The 20502-nt window shown below is 31.6% G+C and overlaps 4 protein-coding genes and 1 long non-coding RNA gene across 9 annotated transcripts; 2 read left to right on the top strand and 3 right to left on the bottom strand.

Moving 5' to 3' along the window:
- Positions 1-159: 159 nt before the first annotated feature.
- LOC108741781 (transmembrane protein 135-like) lies at positions 160-2741 on the bottom strand. The gene is made up of 10 exons (XM_018476696.1): positions 2081-2741; positions 1831-2008; positions 1630-1760; positions 1456-1579; positions 1246-1394; positions 1089-1179; positions 862-1029; positions 670-792; positions 336-502; positions 160-280 (listed from the first exon to the last, which is right to left on the bottom strand). Exons 2-10 carry the CDS (start codon positions 1987-1989, stop codon positions 160-162), a joined length of 1233 nt encoding a protein of 410 aa, XP_018332198.1. The 5' UTR covers positions 1990-2008; positions 2081-2741.
- Positions 2742-2842: 101 nt separating this feature from the next.
- LOC108741798 (major heat shock 70 kDa protein Ba) lies at positions 2843-6257 on the bottom strand. Its single transcript, XM_018476727.1, has 6 exons — positions 5966-6257; positions 4440-4866; positions 4043-4376; positions 3598-3988; positions 3202-3531; positions 2843-3138 (listed from the first exon to the last, which is right to left on the bottom strand). Exons 1-6 carry the CDS (start codon positions 6134-6136, stop codon positions 2911-2913), a joined length of 1881 nt encoding a protein of 626 aa, XP_018332229.1. The 5' UTR covers positions 6137-6257; the 3' UTR covers positions 2843-2910.
- Positions 6258-7980: 1723 nt separating this feature from the next.
- Positions 7981-10396, bottom strand: LOC112904751. Its single transcript, XR_003231327.1, has 2 exons — positions 9472-10396; positions 7981-8787 (listed from the first exon to the last, which is right to left on the bottom strand). It is a non-coding gene; the product is annotated as an uncharacterized LOC112904751 (long non-coding RNA).
- A 1074-nt stretch (positions 10397-11470) lies between these two features.
- On the top strand, positions 11471-13735 carry LOC108741799 (type II inositol polyphosphate 5-phosphatase 14-like). The gene is made up of 5 exons (XM_018476728.1): positions 11471-11575; positions 12236-12361; positions 12532-12759; positions 12824-12956; positions 13013-13735. The coding sequence occupies exons 2-5, from the start codon at positions 12245-12247 to the stop codon at positions 13402-13404; spliced, it is 870 nt and encodes a 289-aa protein (XP_018332230.1). The 5' UTR covers positions 11471-11575; positions 12236-12244; the 3' UTR covers positions 13405-13735.
- A 329-nt stretch (positions 13736-14064) lies between these two features.
- LOC108741784 (myosin heavy chain kinase D-like) lies at positions 14065-16606 on the top strand. Of its 5 annotated transcripts, none has more exons than XM_018476704.2 (7): positions 14065-14279; positions 14986-15048; positions 15106-15233; positions 15458-15685; positions 15741-15876; positions 15932-16092; positions 16209-16606. In XM_018476704.2, exons 3-7 carry the CDS (start codon positions 15117-15119, stop codon positions 16449-16451), a joined length of 885 nt encoding a protein of 294 aa, XP_018332206.1. In that variant the 5' UTR covers positions 14065-14279; positions 14986-15048; positions 15106-15116; the 3' UTR covers positions 16452-16606. The 5 variants fall into 5 exon arrangements, with proteins under 5 accessions (XP_018332206.1, XP_018332204.1, XP_018332205.1 ...); XM_018476702.2 differs by having other exon boundaries at positions 14891-15048; XM_018476701.2 differs by having other exon boundaries at positions 14066-14279; positions 14986-15055.
- Positions 16607-20502: the final 3896 nt, after the last annotated feature.

The following is a 20502-nucleotide window of genomic DNA, read 5'->3' as shown; positions in this document are numbered from 1 at the left end:
AAATTTTAACATTTTTTTTAAAAACTTGACGAAAGCTAACAATAAATAATAAGAGTTGTTTTTCATAAATTGTATTATTGCTATATGTATATTTTTATAATTACCGACTAATTTTTTGTTAATAGAAAGTGAAATGAAATTAAATCATTTAATAAAACTCTAGAAATTCAGTTTCCTGTAGAACTTTTCTAGTGCATTCTCCTTGATCTTGAAAAAATAGTTCTTCACGTACTCCTTATTTGTACTCCATTTTAAAGTATTTCGAAATACATTTTCAGCTCTGAAAGGAGAAGTTGTCGATTTGTGTAATTCATTATAAATATTAAAATACTCACGCTCCATTTGTGGTCGTTTTCAACATGTTTATCACATACTGGGGGCATTGGTCGGGGTGTAAAAATCTAGCGTGCATCAAATAACCGTTACAAAGCATGAACAAAAGCTCTCGATATGGAATTTTGTACTTTTCTTCAAGAGTTTGTCGTAGAGGGTGCAACAAATACTAAAATTAATTAAGTTGGGTTTTGGTTTAGCTTTTATTAGGGGCGGATCGTAAATTTGCGGGACCCTGGGCTAATACTACTTAGGGACAAAAAGCTGCCTTCTATAGTGTAGCCGTAGGCCGCAACCCAAAAAACCCTTAAACAGATCCGCCCCTATTTTTTATACCTGTAATGTAGTGGTAAAGGAGGTAATAGCAATCGTCACATCGTGCTTTAAAATGTACGAAGTGCTTGCTAAAAATCCCATAACCTCCGGCTTCTTCTTGCCACTGTAATAACAATTGATTGCCTAAAATAATAAAAATAGCTTTTATATTGTTTCTTAAGTAAAGAATTGTATGTATTATTAGCTAGATACCCGAAAAATCGCAATAAAGGAACCGAAAAATGAAGCCATCATAAAATTATTTTTCCGAAAAAGCAGTTGAAGTAACAACAGGGGCTGCTTCAATATTATCCCAGCTCTTGGCAATACTGTCTTCAGGGTTTGTACTAAATATCCGATTAAAAAATACTTGTAAGCACCCTGCAACGTGTACAATATTAATCTACATGCTAGACGTCCGATAATGTATTTAAATTCACCTGAAATATGTAATTTGTGCAAGAATCTTTATGAAAACACTGCTTAACTTTTTCCATTTGTTTCAAATCTGTAGTATTAGGTGTAAAAAACCTGAAAATTGTTACTCCATTAGGGGATTTCCCGCGGTGGAGTTTAATTTTGTCGTTTTATAATTACCACAACTTAAGAAACTTTTTACTTGGATCATGTTCCATCATAAGATGTGTCATCAAGGAGCAGGACACCATAAACGAAACCCCAAAGAAAAGTTTGTTTGGCTTCAAAATTCCATAAGCTTCCAAGTACCTAATCATTGTTTCTATACACTAATAAAAAATTACGCTTTCTTTTTAAATAAATCGTTAACTAACAGACTTTTTTACGTACCAAATTTACCCAGAGAACAGTCGTTAAAGTTTTGTTAAATTCCGATTCTATAAATATAGAAGCGCCGCCAAAAAATCCCCCTAAGAACGCAACGTTATAATAGAAGAACTGACCACATAAATGCCTAAAATTAGGTATTAAAGTTGTGATTAATTTAACTATTGTTGTTTTTACCTGCAAGTACACATAGAGGTCATAAAAAAGGTCGCATACAATGTAGCGTAAATTACTGAACGAATGTAACATCGAAATTGTAACAGTAAATATCTTTTACTAAGTTTGTTTTTGTTAATTATTATTTTACACTGAAATCAAAAGTAAAAGGTGGTAGAAAAGTAGAGTTATATATAATTAGCAATTTAAAAGAGAACGTACAAGGTAGATAGGGATGAAAAACTTGGTGCCACCCTTAACTGTATTAAGTGACATAAACAGACATGCCTTAACACAACTTTTGCTCCAGGGATGAAGCAGCTCATAACATGTTAAATAAGTAACACTTTTATAGAATTCTTCTTTACTAATGAGATTCATCGTGAATTTCTAAAAACTACTAAAACGAGAGAGTTGTTATCATTTTTTAATTAAAACTAATTAGAAATAGGTTTAAGATTATAATACTCACCAGGCATTTAAAAAATGTAGACATTACACTACAAACAACAGTAACAAAAGGTAAACTAACAATTTATTATAAACATCACCTTATGAACTTTATCATCATCATCATCATCATCAAATCAATATTAATTACCGTTATACGTAAATCGTCAGAATTTAAAATTAGAATTTACTTGACCACGTGTATGTCTGATTAATTTATGACAAATAATTAATTACGACGATAATTATCATTCAAAGTAATCCCAGGTCTAACTTGATTGGTAAATAATAATATTCAATGATTATTTTTTAAAAAAGATTGTTTTGCTTCCAATAACGAACCCATTACCAGCATGCGCGATCAAAAAACTGCGGAAATTATTATCACAGTTTGCAATAAATAACAATGGCCCAAAAGTGGGCTGATAACAAATGGTAATTTACGTTTTCTTTTGTTTTTATTCTAGGGCAAATTCCATCATTCAACCAAGGCCGTACTGCTAGTTATTGTTGTAGAATACAGACCGTCCAAAAAGAATAGTAAAAAAAACTGGACATTCCTAACAAGTAAAAGTATATTCCTCTGTAAGAACGAAATTAAACAAATTAGATTTTAATTAAACAGCTGTTAACACTTTTCCTCGAGCATTTGAAAGCGAGAGAATGTATATCGTAGGATAAATTGTAGCAATTTGTTGAAAGGTAAATAATTTAAACCAACACTAACGTTTCGCCTTTGGTGTAAAGCCTTTCTCAATGTAATTTTAGTTACCAACAGAATTCGTACACTCAAAGAATTTATTTATCTGAATTTGTTTTGTTACAAGTAAAGGAATTGCAATAGTTTTGAACTTAATCTACTTCTTCTACAGTCGGTCCCCCTTTAGCACCACCGCCTCCTTGGTGGAGTTTCATCATAATCGGGGAGCACACTTTTTGCAATTCCTTCAGCCGTTCTTCGAATTCATCTTTTTCCGCTAGCTGATTTCTGTCTAACCAAGACAGTATTTCGGAACACTTGTCCGACACGACCTTTTTGTCTTCAGGTGTTAATTTGTCCGCTGGAGCATCCTCAGAAGCCTGCGTAGAGATGTAACATTATTAAATCGTTTCCAGGAAAATTAATTTCATTTCACAACTCACCTGTTTGACGCTGAACAGGTAGCTTTCAAGTTGGTTTCTGGAGGCAATTTTTTCTTTTTGTTTGTCGTCTTCTGCCTTGTACTTTTCTGCCTCGGCGAGCATCTTGTCGATTTCTTCTTTAGATAGACGTCCTTTATCATTGGTTATCGTGATTTTTTCAGATTTTCCGGTACTGCTGTCTTTAGCAGACACGTTCAAAATTCCGTTGGCATCTAAATCGAATGTGACCTCGATTTTGGGGACTCCCCTGGGAGCAGGAGGGATGCCCGTCAAGTTGAACGTTCCCAAAAGATTATTGTCTTTGGTCATCGCTCTTTCACCTTCGTACACCTGAAGGAATTGCATAATACGTAATTAAGGTGCTGATTCATTTTATCTCGTAATGAGTACACTCACCTGAATGGTGACGGCAGGTTGGTTATCTGAGTAGGTGGTAAACGTTTGAGTTTGTTTGCACGGTATCCTTGAGTTTCTTTCGACAATTTTCGTCATGACTCCTCCAGCAGTTTCAATACCCAAGGATAGTGGGGCAACATCAACCAAAAGGACGTCCTGGATTGTAGAACTGGTATCTCCGGTAAGAATTGCTGCTTGAACCGCTGCCCCATAGGCCACGGCTTCGTCTGGGTTGATTGACAAATTCAAACTTTTTCCGCAAAAGAAGTCTTGTAACATTTTCTGGATTTTGGGGATTCTGGTTGATCCACCAACCAAGACGACGTCGTGTATTTGTCCCTTATCGAACTTAGCGTCGTTTAAAGCTTTTTCAACAGGTTGTAACGTTGAACTGGAAAACATTTTTAAGTCACGATTAGATGATTTACATATTGAAGTTGTTTACCGGAATAGGTCCATGCAAAGTTCTTCAAATCGAGCCCTGGTTATCTTTGAGTAGAAGTCAACCCCTTCGTGGAGGGCATCGATTTCGATGCTGGCTTCTGTGCTTGAGGAAAGTGTCCTCTTGGCTCTTTCGCATGCCGTTCTCAATCTTCGAAGTGCACGGGTGTTTCCGGACAAATCTTTCTTGTACTTCCTCTTGAACTCCTCCACGAAGTGGTTGACTAAACGGTTATCGAAGTCTTCGCCTCCAAGATGGGTATCACCTGCAGTGGATTTTACTTCGAACAACGATCCTTCGTCTATCGAAAGGATAGACACATCGAATGTTCCACCACCTAAAGACAACAGACGCTACAATTGCTACCGATGTTTCTGTTTACCGTTTCTTTAAGTCTAACCTAAGTCAAAAATGAGAACGTTCTTTTCTCCCTTAAGGTTTTTATCGAGACCATAGGCCAGAGCAGCAGCGGTGGGCTCGTTGATGATCCTCAACACGTTTAGACCAGCAATGGCCCCAGCATCTTTGGTTGCTTGCCTCTGGGAATCGTTGAAATATGCTGGAACTGTGACGACAGCATCAACGACTTTGCTACCCAAAAACGCTTCCGATATTTCTCTCATTTTGGTCAGAACCATCGAGCTAATTTCTTCTGGAGCGAATCGTTTGGTTTCGCCCTTATATTCGACTTCTATTTTGGGTTTTCCGCCATCGTTGACCACCTTGAAGGGCCAGTGTTTAATGTCTTCCTGGATCTTGGGATCATCGTAACGACGACCGATGAGACGCTTGGCGTCGAACACGGTGTTCCTTGGGTTCATTGCCACCTAGAAAACATTTTGAAATGAAATCTATGAACATCTTGTACGATAGGCGTCTAGGTATTTTGAATTTTAATTGAGGAGGCCCACGTAATGTTAATGTTAGTCATTTTTGGCATAAAAAATTGTCATGCGTTGGACTGTAATAAAGGTCATTTTCTTTTTTCTTCACTGCCTAATTAATTTCTTGCAAGGTCATTCAATTTCCTATGCCATTTTTGGTCGTAGCGAAAGAAAATTGAATGGAAATATTCATGAATGAGTCAGATTAACTAAGAATCTTTCCTTTTTTAGATTGAGGTCGCAATGTAGCCAAAAATACGCCACACACGTAGACGCATATTGGAGGTAAATGGGTGTTTGTACGTATGTAACTCATACTTAGGTACATTCGGTGTACGTACCAATAATAAATATTGCAATAGTCGTTATTTTATACCAAATATGGTAATTGTGCCAGCGGTATTACATCACTGTCTTCATCGTCAAAGACGACGCTATTAAATTGTACTATACATGGAAACAAGTTTTTTATAACATTTGAAAGTAAATTTTTAAAATATTTTCACCAAATCTATCCAAATATTCCTATACGTATGTATGCAAATTTAATAACAACAAAAATATAACGGTTCCCAATAGTTCTTCAAAGATACATCTAAATTTAACAAAAAAAAAGTTTCGTAACAATTTATTTCAACTTCGAAGAGACTGTTTCTTATTTGTGTACAAATTGGCGGCAAATTTGGTTCCTTAAAACAAACAACAGCCTTTTACGAAATGTATTTTTAAATAGGTATTTTTTGAAATCCAATTCGCTTTTCCAAACATTGATTTTTTTGGAGACACACGATATTCATTAGATATCTAATTATAGCTTTTATTGCCGATTTAAAAGAAATAGGCAATCAGAAGAATTTATGGGAATAACGTGGTAACTTCTAGAAAATCCTAAAAATAAACAGGCGGAAAATTTGGCAAGTTGTCAACTGGTACAGCGACCGAAACACCTGCGCTACTTTCCTCGACACAGATTTTACTTTTAAAGCAAAATTTATTGTACTTTTTTGTTATTATAACGGTTTTTGAACAAGACGTTACTTACCTGATTTTTGGCTGCATCCCCAATAAGCCTTTCGGTGTCGGTAAAGGCGACATAACTGGGGGTTGTTCTGTTTCCTTGATCGTTAGCTATTATTTCCACTTTTCCGTGTTGGAAAACACCTACGCAGGAGTAAGTTGTACCCAAATCTATACCGATCGCTTTTCCTGGCATTTTAGGTTGTTGTGTTACGTTAAAAAAAGGCGAAAGTGTTCTTAAAACGTGTTTTCTTCTTGATGTTATGAACCGTTTATAATAAATGATATGGACTGAACTATTTAGTCGTTTTCTGTAACTTATACTCCACACGATGTGGTCGTACCTCTCCCACTATAACGCAGATTGTTGCTAGAAATAAATGCTTATTAAAAGGCTAGGTAGGATGAACGACTTTTCTAGATTTTTACTATATTACACTATCGAGTTCTACCTATTTTTATATCATGAACTATGAAACAGTAATTCATTTATCAAACATATAAAAATAATCTGCAAGGTAAATTCTGATAAAGGAATTACTTCATAAGAAAAGACCCTGAAAAGTTAAGTATTTATTTTTTTCAACCCTTACACTTTAATTAAAACAATTACAATACACTCTAAATTATAAATTACTTATGTATATTCGTCCCGATTATGTATTCCCTAATGTTGTAGAACTTGTTATGGATTGGCTATGTTTTTTCAAATTGTAATGAATAAATAAAATGTGATTCCTTATTCAATAATCCGTGTGCATTTTACTTCTTTCCTTTCTTTTTCTTTTGACCATCAGGCCATGGGAACCCCCGACAACGAAGTAAATCTTGGACATTATGGCATGTGATGTAGGCGTTTTCCATGGCTGCTTCAGTGAAAATGTCGCCAGAAATTCGGGATCCCTTTGATTTAGGTCTTTTGGTTCCTTTTTTTGGTTTCGATGACTTTTTCGTATCTCCATTTTTACTGTTTTTAGGCCCTTTTGTTTTCTTCTTTTTCTTTTTTTCTCCAGGCATAAGTATTAACCAATTAAAGAGTTAGTATTTTTTGCGCAAAATATTTTAACAACTTTGACTGCAGCTAGATTTAGTTTGGATTCGAAATAAAGCTAAATTGTACTATCATACACATCACTAAAATTGCTACCCCGTTTTATCAATACTTTATACATATGTCTATTACTTAGCAACCCAAATATGTGTACACATGATTATTTAATTTTTATCCGCGACTTCGTTCGTGTTCATGTCCTAAATACATGTTAGAGATCATCGACGACCATATAAAACTATTTTTTTCTATCCGTCGGTTAAAGTATTTTTGTTCAGGATAAAAAATGCCCTATGTCCTTTTCCGTATCCCTTTTTAAATTAAATATATCTAAAGGAAAAATGGGCTAATCAGAAATTGAGTTAATTAATGTCATTAATCTTGTACATAAATACTCTGCAAGTACATTCTGTAGATGCTTATATATAAATAGATATTGTTTATGAATTATTTTGATATTAAATGTACACAAGTATATTTATAAATACTCATGTAAGCTTCAGAGTTATTTTAAACTATTAAAAATAGATATTATGATGCGCTTCAACGTATCATGTAGAATTTCCCTTACAACTTTAACTTTTTACTTGAAACGCTAACTGGTTGTCTATACATTTCTCCATCGTTTTCTACGATATTTTTTTGATAGTTACAATTTCATTTAATAATAATTTCAAATGATTTATTGAAAATATGATAATTTATAAAACAACCGAAGTAAAATTTAGAGGTTAGGCAACTCCAATGTTAGCTCAGCATTGAGGAAAATTGGTTGCCTATCAGGCGAAATTTCCCGATATTTTCACACAGTAAAGAAACACATATGATTGAAATTTGTTAGAACCTTTAAAAGGAACGTTTAAAATAACAAAAATATATGATACAACAGAATTAAAACTGAGAAGTAATGAAATTAGAATATAAATTAGTTGTTGAAAGGTAAAATTACAATTGTTATCACAGTTAATTATAATAATAAGAAGTCTCGATTTAAAATTTAATATTTTATTAGTTTTTACACTTATAACACAAATAGTATTATTGAAAAAGCATTTTAAATTTGAGTAGCTACACATATACATTTTCTACAATGGAAATTTCTCTAAATAGTATTATTGTTTACATTAATACTTATTATTTTTGGAAGAAAACTCTAGAAATTCAGTTTCCTGTAGAACTTTTCTAGTGCATTCTCCTTGATCTTGAAAAATTTGGCACTCCGGCTACAGTGCTGTCAAATAACGAGTATTTTTAGCGAAGATTTAAGAATGTTTGTCGTAAAAATAATTTTGTCTAACACGTGTAAAAATTGAATGCATCTGTAAACAGAAAACAAACTGTTTTAGAACTAATTTTAACACTAAAGAAAGAATGTCCACACGCATACTAATTATGATTAATTAGCATGGTGGCGTTTGGATTATATTATCATTTTAAAACATATGTAAATATAAAATCATTTTAGATATGCATGTAATTTGTTTTTGCTTTCAGTCCCTTTCTTTCAGGTCTTTGAAAAGTAAGAGTTGCAATGTTATTGTAATATCTATATATATTCATTAATGATACGAATTTAAGATATATTGTAATTATCATTAAATTTACTTTTAGAAACAGTACTGTTTCTGGCATAAGTTGGCATATGATTCCTTTTTTATTTTTTGTCTTTTCGCGAGTACGTAACTTGTGTAATTGTTTATTGTTACAATTCATTGCGGATTCGACACGTGTTTTGGAAGCTAAGCTGTTTTTTACCAGATGAAAAAACACTAAAACATCTTCGACATCGTCCAAAACTGAAAATTAACTGTTACAATTTGTTTTAGATTACTACTACATACTTGTATTCAAGAAAATATAGGCTAAAAGTTATAAACTATTTCTAAAAAAGTTATGGTGATTACATCAGCTTCTTTATTTTCTAAATGAGTATCAATAAATAATAATCCTTGTTGAAAATTATCTGTCTGTCCAATTTTAATGTACGATGTCTTAGTCACTCCAAGGTGACTTGTAAATATTTACAAAATAACAAACAACTCTAAACTTAAAAGAAACACTATTTTTATTTTAAATTCTTTGCCAAATGTTTTATTACATGACTACTGCAGATTTGGTTTCGCATTTTCGCGAAAACACATATAGTTAGTTTTTATTAATGTTATTGGTAATAAATTCGTATTTTATGACTTTCTATTACTTATACGAACGGAAGTATCAACTTTATTTATTAATTAGATTTTATAAGTCAAAAATTATAGTTATTTTATATTTTATTTTACTTGGAAAAGTTTGAGATTGACATTGGTTATATATTTTTGGAAAATTTTACCATAATAATAATAATATCTTTATGACATACTTAATTGCATTAACATTTCAATAAAAAATAATATAAATTATCAGAAATTATCTTTTAGTAATAACAAATTTCAAATACTTCCTACAATTTGGTAGAAACTTTTGGATGTTTTTCTTACATGAGTAGTTTTTATTAATAACACATTTCTTGAACAAACTCATTTTAAAGCCGAGGAAATTGCGATATCACAATGAAGCACAAACACTAAATTGCCAAAAAAATCGAACAGTATTCTGTAGAAAACCATTTTTTTCGGTGAATTGTTTAAGCAGATTTGACAAAAATGATATTGATTAGTTAGCACTTGTGTTTCTCTCAATTTTTATGCTCAAAATGAAGAAGAACTCAATCCTTTATCCTATAAATTAAACAATTCCTACACGAACGCCACCTGACGAAATTCTACTTCACCAAAAGAAAATTTTGTTCATCTCATTCATTTCCAATCTTCCACTGTTGACTTATTAGTGACTTATAGCTTCTAATATTTCTTGAGGTCGACTTCACTGGTTTTTAATTATTGTATAGATAACTTTTAACGTTAAAGAAAAAATGATAAGACATTTTGGAAAATAATTTTATTAATAACTGTAATAACGGGATTTTTAATTAAAGATTCAAAAAGTAAGTACAGTTTCACTACAATCAATTGTTTAACGGGAATATTCTTAGTAGAGTATCTTTTATAAAAAAATTACCTAAAATATTTATCTTTAGAGGGTTCTATACGGTAGTGTATTTTTACCCTCTCGCTAGGATATTCACCGAAGATGAAGAATAAACATATTTACACAGTGTATTGTTTTGTTAATACAATAAGGGAAAACAATTTGCAAGTCAACAAATTTCAGGTACAAATCTACGTGTGGAACAGTACATGCCAAATGGTGTACACAAATCTTTGATTATAAACATGAAAATCTATTTTGATTTGGACACCGGACAAGCATTGTTGATATTGTTTTAAATGTTTTTTAAATAGCAAAGCTTCCGATAATAAACATGGACCACCAAAACCGAAGAAAATGTTTTCTCATAATATGCCGTGAATACAAAAAACTGTCACTATAAATACTTTAACTTTTTTAATTCACCAAAATAAAATAGATGGGACTTACAAGTTTCTTTTGTATGTTATATGTAAAGTATACACATGTATTATGTAGAAATAATATAATATCATTATAAATTGTCGCAGTTTAAACAAAACTCATTATGCGTGAATTGTTTTACATTTCTTTGTATGTATTTATTCAATTATCTTAGATTGTATTTTGTTTAAAATAAATAATAAAGAGATATATGATACCCTCTAAGTATCCTTGTACACCCAGGCATCCTACCTTTTTGGGATGAAGACATATTCAAAAAACTTGAGAGTAAATAAGTACTACATACTTTTTAAAGATTATTTTTAATTTCTTGTTGATATGGAACCCCATTTTAAAACATCACAAAGAGAAACATGTACAATATTTCGTTTCTCAGTAACCAATATCAAGGAAATATTTTCGACTTGCATTTGGCGAAAGTCATCATTTAATACAAATAATAAAAATTTACAGAAACATGAAATAGGTATTCATTGATTAGAAGTTGATATACTTTTACTTCACCACACTTGGTACTTGCCACCAATTCACCACAACGATGAAATAAAATAATTTATATTAATCACATATTTAATTTAAAACACTATCATGTGTCTCAAAGTTGCACTGATTGAAGATTGTGGTGGTATTTTTTGTATAGTGGTGACTTTTTACAAAAATAAATGGTGTTTTTACTAAAAATACACCCTTATTTTACTTAAAAATTTTATTACATGAATAAGTGCACTTATTTCTGTATGAATTGGCTTTCCACGTGTTTCAAAAGCTACCTGGCCACGAAAAGCTTCAGTTCCACGTGTACAGACCACGCAAGTGCAGATTTCCTTCGAGAAAAATGATAAACAACATGTCAAAAAATTGTTTGAATAATAAGTGATAAACATATTACACATATTGTTTTCTTGGCATTTGGGTCACTGTTCGGTAGAATTACGTGACTTGGGGTGCCCCTCTGCTTTTGGCAGATCCATTCTGTTTTAAAAATAGATCGTTGTGTAAAAAATTTTCACGATATCGTATATAAAGGGGACGCTAGATCCAGGAATCACAATCTTAGACAAATCGTCAAAAGAGAAACAAGTGCCTTCAAGTGAAAAAAGAAATAATCAGGTGAATATTTTCTTTTTACTAAATAGTCAAACAATATTTTCGATAAAGCATAACAAGAGCTTCAAGGCGTTCAACTCAAATTTTAACATTTTTTTTAAAAACTTGACGAAAGCTAACAATAAATAATAAGAGTTGTTTTTCATAAATTGTATTATTGCTATATGTATATTTTTATAATTACCGACTAATTTTTTGTTAATAGAAAGTGAAATGAAATTAAATCATTTAATTACCAATGATTCTTAGAGTAGCAATTATGTTAAGGGTTGATGCATTATGGAATTTATACTATAATTTGAAAATATCTTTAGTTAATTAAACAAAAGTAAAAGGAAATGTTTTTCGAAAATGCTTGAGATTTTGCAACTCTCTGTTGTTTATTAATTCAATTACTGTTTTAACGATTGATCAACTGGTACATGAGCTGAATCTGTTTTTAGTATTTGCCTTCTGAAAGCATTTGCTAAGAATAGTTTTAGTTTTCGTAAGATTTGCTGTACGAATGTCTGAAGGAATTGAATTACTTTTCCATCAGTTTAAACAAACAGAAACTTATAAATAGAAAATCTATTTCTTAACTGATGTGAAATAAATTTGGAGTTCATAAATAGATTTTTAACTGCTGTTTTTTACAAACACCATATTGTTCTTTTTTTACAGACAGCAAAAATGCCTTTCGCTGTAAGAACCAGAGCTGACGATGGCGACAAACATACCTCCGATGTCAACGCTCTCATATTTGCTAATAATAAGTTGTACAGTGGAGCAAATGATGGAAAAATCAAGGTAAAATTCCTACACTCAGTAGTTTTGCTGATATTCGGTTCAATGTCCCTTTTATTTATAAATACTCTACTACAATTTAATAGTTTGCATCACTTTATAGTTTCCTGGCATATACAACAATTTGGCCTGTTTTCAAAACTGAAAGGTTTTAATTTCTGTTTGAACTAAAGGTTTGGGAAGAAGATTTGAAATTGGGAGGTCAAGTAGATGCCCACACGGCCGTATATTCATTGGCTGCGAGCAATGACACCCTTTATTCCTGTTCTAACGATGGTTTCATCAAAGCCTGGTTACTGGATTCCTTAAAGGAGAAAGGAACCATATACAAGGGTGAAGATGAATTCTGGAAGTTGGTCTACGTTGATGGAACCCTTTATGCTGGTGACAGTCAAGGGCAGGTAAACTACCTCGAGTCTCTTGTCGATAGACAGGCACATAATACGACCTTTTATTGTATTTTAGATCAGGTTTTTCCAAAACGATAAGATAGTAAACAATCTTGGAGTTTTGGAAGGAGTTAGTGGTCTTGGTGTGCAAGGAAACCTGTTGTTCTCCGTCAAGGAATTGGACGTTGTAGTTACTGAGTTCATTCCAGGTAAGCAAAGGTTTCAACTGAGGCGATTCAAGAGGTTTAGCAATTCTTTTGTTCAGGACATCAAGGCCAATTCACCACTGAAACAACAATTATGGGCAGAGCTCCACTCATTGTTGAAGATGGAAAGTTTGCATTTGTTAGCCGAAGCGGTCGCGACCTCTTGGTCCACAACGCGTGCAAGAAATCTGGATTCAACCTAATAGCTGAAGTCAAGGATGCCCATGAGAAGATCATTAACGCATTGGTGGCTGTAAAGGACGGAAGTGACTTGCTTTTGTACACCGGTGGATGGGACAAGACTGTCAAACAGTGGAAACTTTCAGGCAAAAACTTGAGCCTCGTCAACCAATGCAATGCGGACTTCGTAGTCAACGTTTTGGCCGCAGGACCCAAAGGCGAGATCTACGCCGGAGGTAGCGACGGCCACATTCTTCGCATTGACGTTTAAAAACTTTCTCGTCATCGAACTCATCATCAATCATCATTTTTTATACCATATTCATTTCATTTTTAAGTTTTTGTAAAATTGTTCTTCATCATTGTGATAAAAAAAAACCTAATCTAATGTATTGTAGATATGAGTATTAAGGCTCTTATGTTGTTAATAGAAAAGTTGATTTTGAATAGATAATATAGAAAAACCAAAGAACACCAAGCAGCAAATAGAACTCATCTTGTAAAAGACATTTTTAAATAGTGACAATAAGTTTTTAGTTTGTAAGAATGAATTACAATGACAGTTTGTATAATCATGGTATTCAATAAATTGAGAATCAATACTTTAACTTTTTATTATTATCCTTTGCAAGAGTTACCTAAGGACTGCGACTCTTTAGACCAACAAAGTGATATAAGTATTGTGAGAAACTGTAAAGAATGTAATTAAATACAATAAAGTATTTAATTTTATCGACTTAAAGAGAAAAAACTGGTAACATTGTAAAAAAACTATCAGTAATCACAATATCTCGAAAGATACCTAAGAATTGTATCAAAATTTTATGATAACAACGAAGATACAGACACATAGAATTTTAATTTATATATCTGCCATTTTCTGTATCTATTTAACTTTTTTTAGAATAATTATTTCAGTTAGAAGTCGTTAATCCGGTAGAGTTCTTTTACACATGAAAAAATTTTATAAATATTAGGGTTAAAGCACCACAAGTTTGTGAAGTTGCTTTCGGGAAAATTTCATTGCCTCCGGCATATGTACGTGGACCAAAATAAATTTCGACATTAGGCGTTTTATTTTTGTCATCGTTGTTTAGTGTTTGCGGTGAATCAAATATAGATAGTAATCTCGGTGCAAGGGAAAAAGTAAGTTTTCTTTTATTAAGGGTATCAGAAACCTTATAAAAATTTGCAAAAATTTAAACATTCGCATAAATTTAGCAACAAATTGCCTTCTCTAGGTACATTATCGTTTCCCGAAGCAAGGTATAAAAATAATAGCAGTTTATTTTTGTTGTCAAGTAGATTTTCTCAGTAAATTTCAGTTAAATATGTGACACTTTGGCTTTTTATCAAGTAATTTTAATCTAACCCTTTTACAAATAAAAGTGTTTTGGGTTTTGGCACTAGTTTAAGCTATTAATATTCAGCGCCCTTCAAGAATATTTTCAAAATTTGAACAACATCATTTATTAAAAACTGATGTTATTAATTAAGATACACGAAAATTCTCTATTTATTTTTATTTGACTTACTATTTAAAATCATAGATTACTATTAAAAGAATATATATAATACATTTTTCATCCGAGTTTCCAATTAATTTTCTTCTAATTCAAATTTTCAAGTGGTTGTATCAATTGTGAAGCATGTTTAATAAAACAATTACAAAAATCACGGGATTAATTTCATTCTCCCAGACAAAGTCACGTATAGAACTTATAAATAACTTGCAAGTGTTTTCGTTTTCAATACAGCTTTGCAAGTATCGAAGGCCTTTCAAATCATTAAGTATGTTTTTAATAATGAAATAATGTGCCAATAAAAATTCGTTTGGTGGATCTGCCAAAAGTTTAAGGTTTTAGTCCTAAAAGGAATATAACGGGAAGCAGACGTTTGCTGAACGCATTTGAAAGTGAAAGGTAATTTTTGAGTTCATGGAAACCAATTGTTTAATTTGTATTAATTTCAGATTGCAGCAAGATGACTCTATCGATAAAATGCAGGGCAGATGATAATGATAAACATAGCAGCGACGTAAGTTGCCTTCTTCATCACAAATCTAAGCTTTACAGTGCTGCTGATGATGGAAAGATAAAGGTATATGCAAAGGTTTCAGCGAAATAGTTCATTTAATTTTTATTCAGTACAAATTACCTCAAATTACTGTGGAAAAATTGTTACTGCTATCACATTCTCGTCGGGAATCGAACTCTAAACATTTGACTTTACGTACGACTGCTCTAAATGCTAAGCTACAAGTGGTGACAGTTTTTGTAGTTCATGTATGCACATACAAAGATGATAATAAAAAACTTTTTGAGGTTTGGTCAAATGATTTAAAACTACTTGGTACTGTAGAAGCCCACCCTTGTTCTGTATTCAGTTTGACCGCCAGTGAAGACACAATTTATTCGTGTTCGAATGATGGAACAATTAAATCTTGGACATTGGATCTACAAGAAAAAGGTTTGGTATACAAGGGCGAAACAGAAATATGGAAAGTTTTATACGTTAATGGGATTCTGTACGCCGGAGATGACCAAGGAGATGTTAGAAATGATACAATGTTTCCGATTTTATTTTCGATAATTGTTTTTATTTTAGGTAATGCTATTTAAAAACGACAAATTCTTCTGTGGCATCAACATATTGGAGCCAGTGAAAGACATGATAATTGTGGGAAACGTTATTTATGCCATAAGGGACATTTATCTTACCATGGTGGAAATTCATATCAAAGGTAATACGTTATAAGTATTAATGTACCTACTTAAAATAATTTAGATGTTCTGTAGAGGATGGCAAGGGGATGTACAGCATAATAAAATCGGTCCATGGAAGGGGTCCCATAAACTTAACCGATGGAAAATTGTTTTTCATGAACCGGGAAGGAAAGGGACTTGTGGTCATAGAAAGTTCTAAAGAAAAACAGTACAAAGAAGTTGCACAGTTGGATGTAAGTAGTGTTTTTGAAGTTTTCTTGTTGGGGGAGGGGGGTGTAGATTCCAACATGCGTCACCCATAAAGTCAAAGGCTAATTTTCCTAATACCTATAACGATAATTGTTTTTAGAATGCTCATGATCTCATTATAAATACAATATTCGCCGAAAGGTTCAACAATGTCACAAAAATATATACGGGGGGTTGGGACAAATTGATAAAAGAATGGACATTATCGCCTAATAACAAAATTGAGCCTGGAAGGTCTTGTTCTGTCGATTTCTCAGTGAGTATTATCACTTCGACTGGAGATGGTAAAATATTGTTTGCAGCAGGTGGTGATGGACATCTCGTGGCAATTGATATATCGTAATAATGTTTGTGCTCATGTTATTTATTATTGTTGTGATTCGGTGTAAGTATGTGTTGCTGAATTTACTGCAGATGGTCATTTTAAACGTTAGAAATTAGATGTGATTTATGTTCCAACATGTAGATATATATGAAAATAAATTTCTTGGAAAGATGTATGTGTGTATATGTGGTAGAATGAGCAGTAAGACAAAATGGAAGAACGAGGTAGAAGATATAGCTGTCAACCATTCGGTTTGGTACTTCTTCAAATTCGTCCATGAGTTTTATCTTTCTTGCATACGAAGAAAATCGTACAAAAAATCGATAGCATCTCTAACTTCACTTACATGGAAAATATGTCATTTAAAGTTGAAAATTCATTAACCTATTTCAATGAAACTTAAATTATAGATTAACTGAAGCCTGTTTTAAATTGTCCCAGCGCTTTCACTAAAATTTTCAATAATTTTTTATTAAAAACGTTTTCTAACTTTCTTCGTAGTTGTAATATTTCTTGTATGTTTGGTTGTCTATATACCTATTATATTACACATTGCAGTTTAATTGCAAAAAAAGAATATAATTAGCACGCTAACTGCATTTATATGAGAGAAATATAATTTAAAGATGAAAATTCATCAATTCACTTCAATGAAACCGAAATTATAGCTCAATTAAAGCATTTGTTTTAAATTGTCCCGGCGCCTCCACCAAAATTTTCAATAATGTTTGTGTATTTTCATTTGATTTGAATTTGATTCTTCTGGTTTTCAAACAAAATATGATTTATTGTTCAGGTTTAGGTGATAAGAACAAATAAAAGATTATTTCTGTGATGGATTACATTATATTTGTTCGTACGCAGTCGCCGTGAGCATTTTTATGTTACAATATTGCGACTATCCTTAACAGTACGTAACAGATTTAGATTAACAATTAACATACGATTTAGATAAATATATAACCTTAACTACTAATTGTGTATCCGATTTTTATTATTTTTTTTGTGTGTTTTATTCACTACCCTCGATCGAAGACCAATTTCTTAACTGCTTGTTTGTGTCAAAAAACAGAAAACGCCCGAAATGAATGTAAAATCGTAACAAATAAAAAACTAAGCGTTATTGTACATGTCTATTAGGTACGTAAAAAAATAGTTTATTGTTGTGCGACCGTCTGCTAGGCAGGCAATTGTTAAGAATGACGGCAACAAAAGAAATTGGTCTGATTGTTAACGGTTTCTTTTTAGCCAAAAAGTGTGTAATATTTTAATAATTTACAATACGTTTGGTATCTACACGTTTTTTTTTTCATTTAATAAATAAAAAATAAGATGTACGTATTCCGATTGTNTAGTATGTACATGGACAATTCGCAAAATCAATAACAATAACCTTTGAATTTACATTATAATTATTTTTTTTTTATTTAATTAGACGATTTTAAATGTTTCTTGTTAACTAGAAACATAAATAGACTATGAACAGAACTAATTTTCGATCTATAACAATAATTAGGCCAGCTACTAAAGAAGAAAGTAGCACTTAGGCTTAAGCAAGAGATAGGGTAGAATAGGGTAATTGAGAACTGCCGAAATTATTGCTTAAGATGATGAGACGTGATTATTGTTTGACTTTCTTATGTAGAAAACAAATCTAGACAAGGTTCTTGAGTTTATAATTTACCCACACAACATTTTTATCAACCCTTCGTATCAATTATATTTTTCATTCGATGTTCCAAACTACCCCACTTTACCCACCCTATTAAACACAAAATGTAGAATACTCCTGTCTTGTATTTGTGTTTATTTTTTATTTTGCTGTATTATTTCACAATATTATATTTGGTTGACAAAATAATAAAATCCAAATTATTGCTAAAAACGAAAACAGAATGAAATGAAAATCAAAATTTGCACTTGCCGATAGATAATTGTTTAAATAGTAGTGAGTTAGTTTAATTTATTTTGTTTATAAGGAACTATATATATATCTAATGAATGTACAAACTTTTGTAAATTTTCACTTCGTTGTCGGATATTATTTCTAGCAAATCAATTATGTAGTTTATTATTTAGGTAATAATTTTTGTTTAGGTATATCTGTACATTGTGACATTTTTATTCAGTTTGAGTTCAAATTCAAATTTTCTGTAACAAAGACAATGAAAATATTTACTTTTAAAAGTATCTATTTTTATGTCATTGTGCTCCAACGTTACCCTATACATCTGTAGTGCCACATTATAACTATACTATGCATTAATTCGTACATTACTATTTTCAGTTTTTTTTCCTTTGCTTTCTTAAAACAGTAACTTAGGTAGTTCACAATATAGTTTCAACAATATTTACTTACAAAAGTTTATTACAAGGGAAAGGCATGTAGATTTATTTAAGGAGATGCCTGATTTCTCACATTAGTTTATAACAATTCTAACAACAACGGGTTAAGTTCTCTTTTTTATTTATTTATGTAAACCTACTTGATTTAAAATGAATAAGTACATCTACTGTTTCAGGAAGACGTCGAATAATGATTAGATAATTAAATTTAGTTTGTTAGGTTCCTTGATTAAATTTAATTTAACAAATTTTCTACTACATTCCTAAACATTTTAACACCCATTTAGTAATTTTAAATTTATTCTATTAAATGTTAGTTTTACTAATTCGAATTCAATAACAATACTGCAATAATTTTTCAACTTAATAACTTCATTAAAAAGCACAAGTATGTCCTTCAATCAACTGAAGACGAATATTTTTAAAAAGAAAATTAAACGTTATTTTTAAAGATTATTTTATATAAACATATCTGAAAATTCTTGACTTAATCAGTGTAATAGTAATTAAAAAGTTTTTTGAACGATATTATTTTCAATCGACGTTTTTAATGTAATAATTATTTTATTAATTGATTATTACTTAAACTTGTTACTTACATATTGCGCTAGTTAAAACGATGCCCTGCTACAGTTGAAAAGTTATAAAAATATAACGAAGCAAAGTATACTTATTGTTTACTTTGTGTTAGTAATTTGAGCATTTTAAAAATCTTAAACGAAAAAGTTGTGGATGACAAGATATCATGTTGAGGTCATCTTCATTAATAACCTATTCGTATGGAGAAACCTTTAAGGGGACAAGGGAACATAACACATATAATGAAGATTTTAAAAATTTAGATTGTCCATTTTCTTAAAACAAATCTAAGTAATTAAACTACTTAACGTATTGTATGACTTCAAACAAGAAAACAAAAAATTCTTCCCCCTTAAAAGCTTTCTATTGCTATGGTACAATTAGTGTTAATTACATAATTAATTAATATAAAATATACCAGCAAAGTCTAGTAAGTAAGTAATTTATTACCAGTAAGGACGTATATTGCAATATCTGCTTCATTTAATTAATGAAAATTCAAAATGACCTAGGGACTATCCATAAACCATATAGCTCCGTGAAAAAGGTCCCATAAAAAGGCTATTTCAAACCATAACCGCGGTTGTATATTTTGTAATAAATAAAAAACTAAATTAAAATAAATTTTCGAAGAAAAATTCAGAACTGTTCGAAAGACTACGTTGTTCTAGTTCAAGGACATGTGGGGCAGGGGGGCCTCTCAAAAATGCCTAAAATGGAGCCATGTGGTACATGGACAGCAGCCTATTTAAAAATTCGCGTTAAAAAGTTCAATATTTCAAAACAATTTGTAGATATTTGGAACCAGAGGGGTGTAAGACTAGCTCGCCTCCACGCGGTGCACCCTGGGTAACGCTAAATGAGCTAGTAAAGTCGGGGAATTCCCTTGAATTTTTTATACCAGTTTCATAACGATATCTAAATTTTAAGAAGCAGATATTAGTCAATTACAGTTTTGTAGATAATGGTCAAACAATTCAACACATACTCGTCGAAATCTTACGTTTACGATATTAGAAAAAGTTATAATATGTATAGTTAATTATTTAATTAATAATAATAATAATTTTACACTCTCGGCAGTAGTTTTGCAGGCTCTTTGTATATGTAATACATATAGGTATATATATATATTTTTTTTCAG

Source organism: Agrilus planipennis, unplaced genomic scaffold, assembly GCF_000699045.2.
Source record: "Agrilus planipennis isolate EAB-ADULT unplaced genomic scaffold, Apla_2.0 scaffold216, whole genome shotgun sequence".
In the NCBI taxonomy this organism is placed as follows: domain Eukaryota; kingdom Metazoa; phylum Arthropoda; class Insecta; order Coleoptera; family Buprestidae; genus Agrilus; species Agrilus planipennis.
Note: the sequence above shows the minus strand (reverse complement) of the source record. Positions and strands in the feature narration are given on the sequence as shown.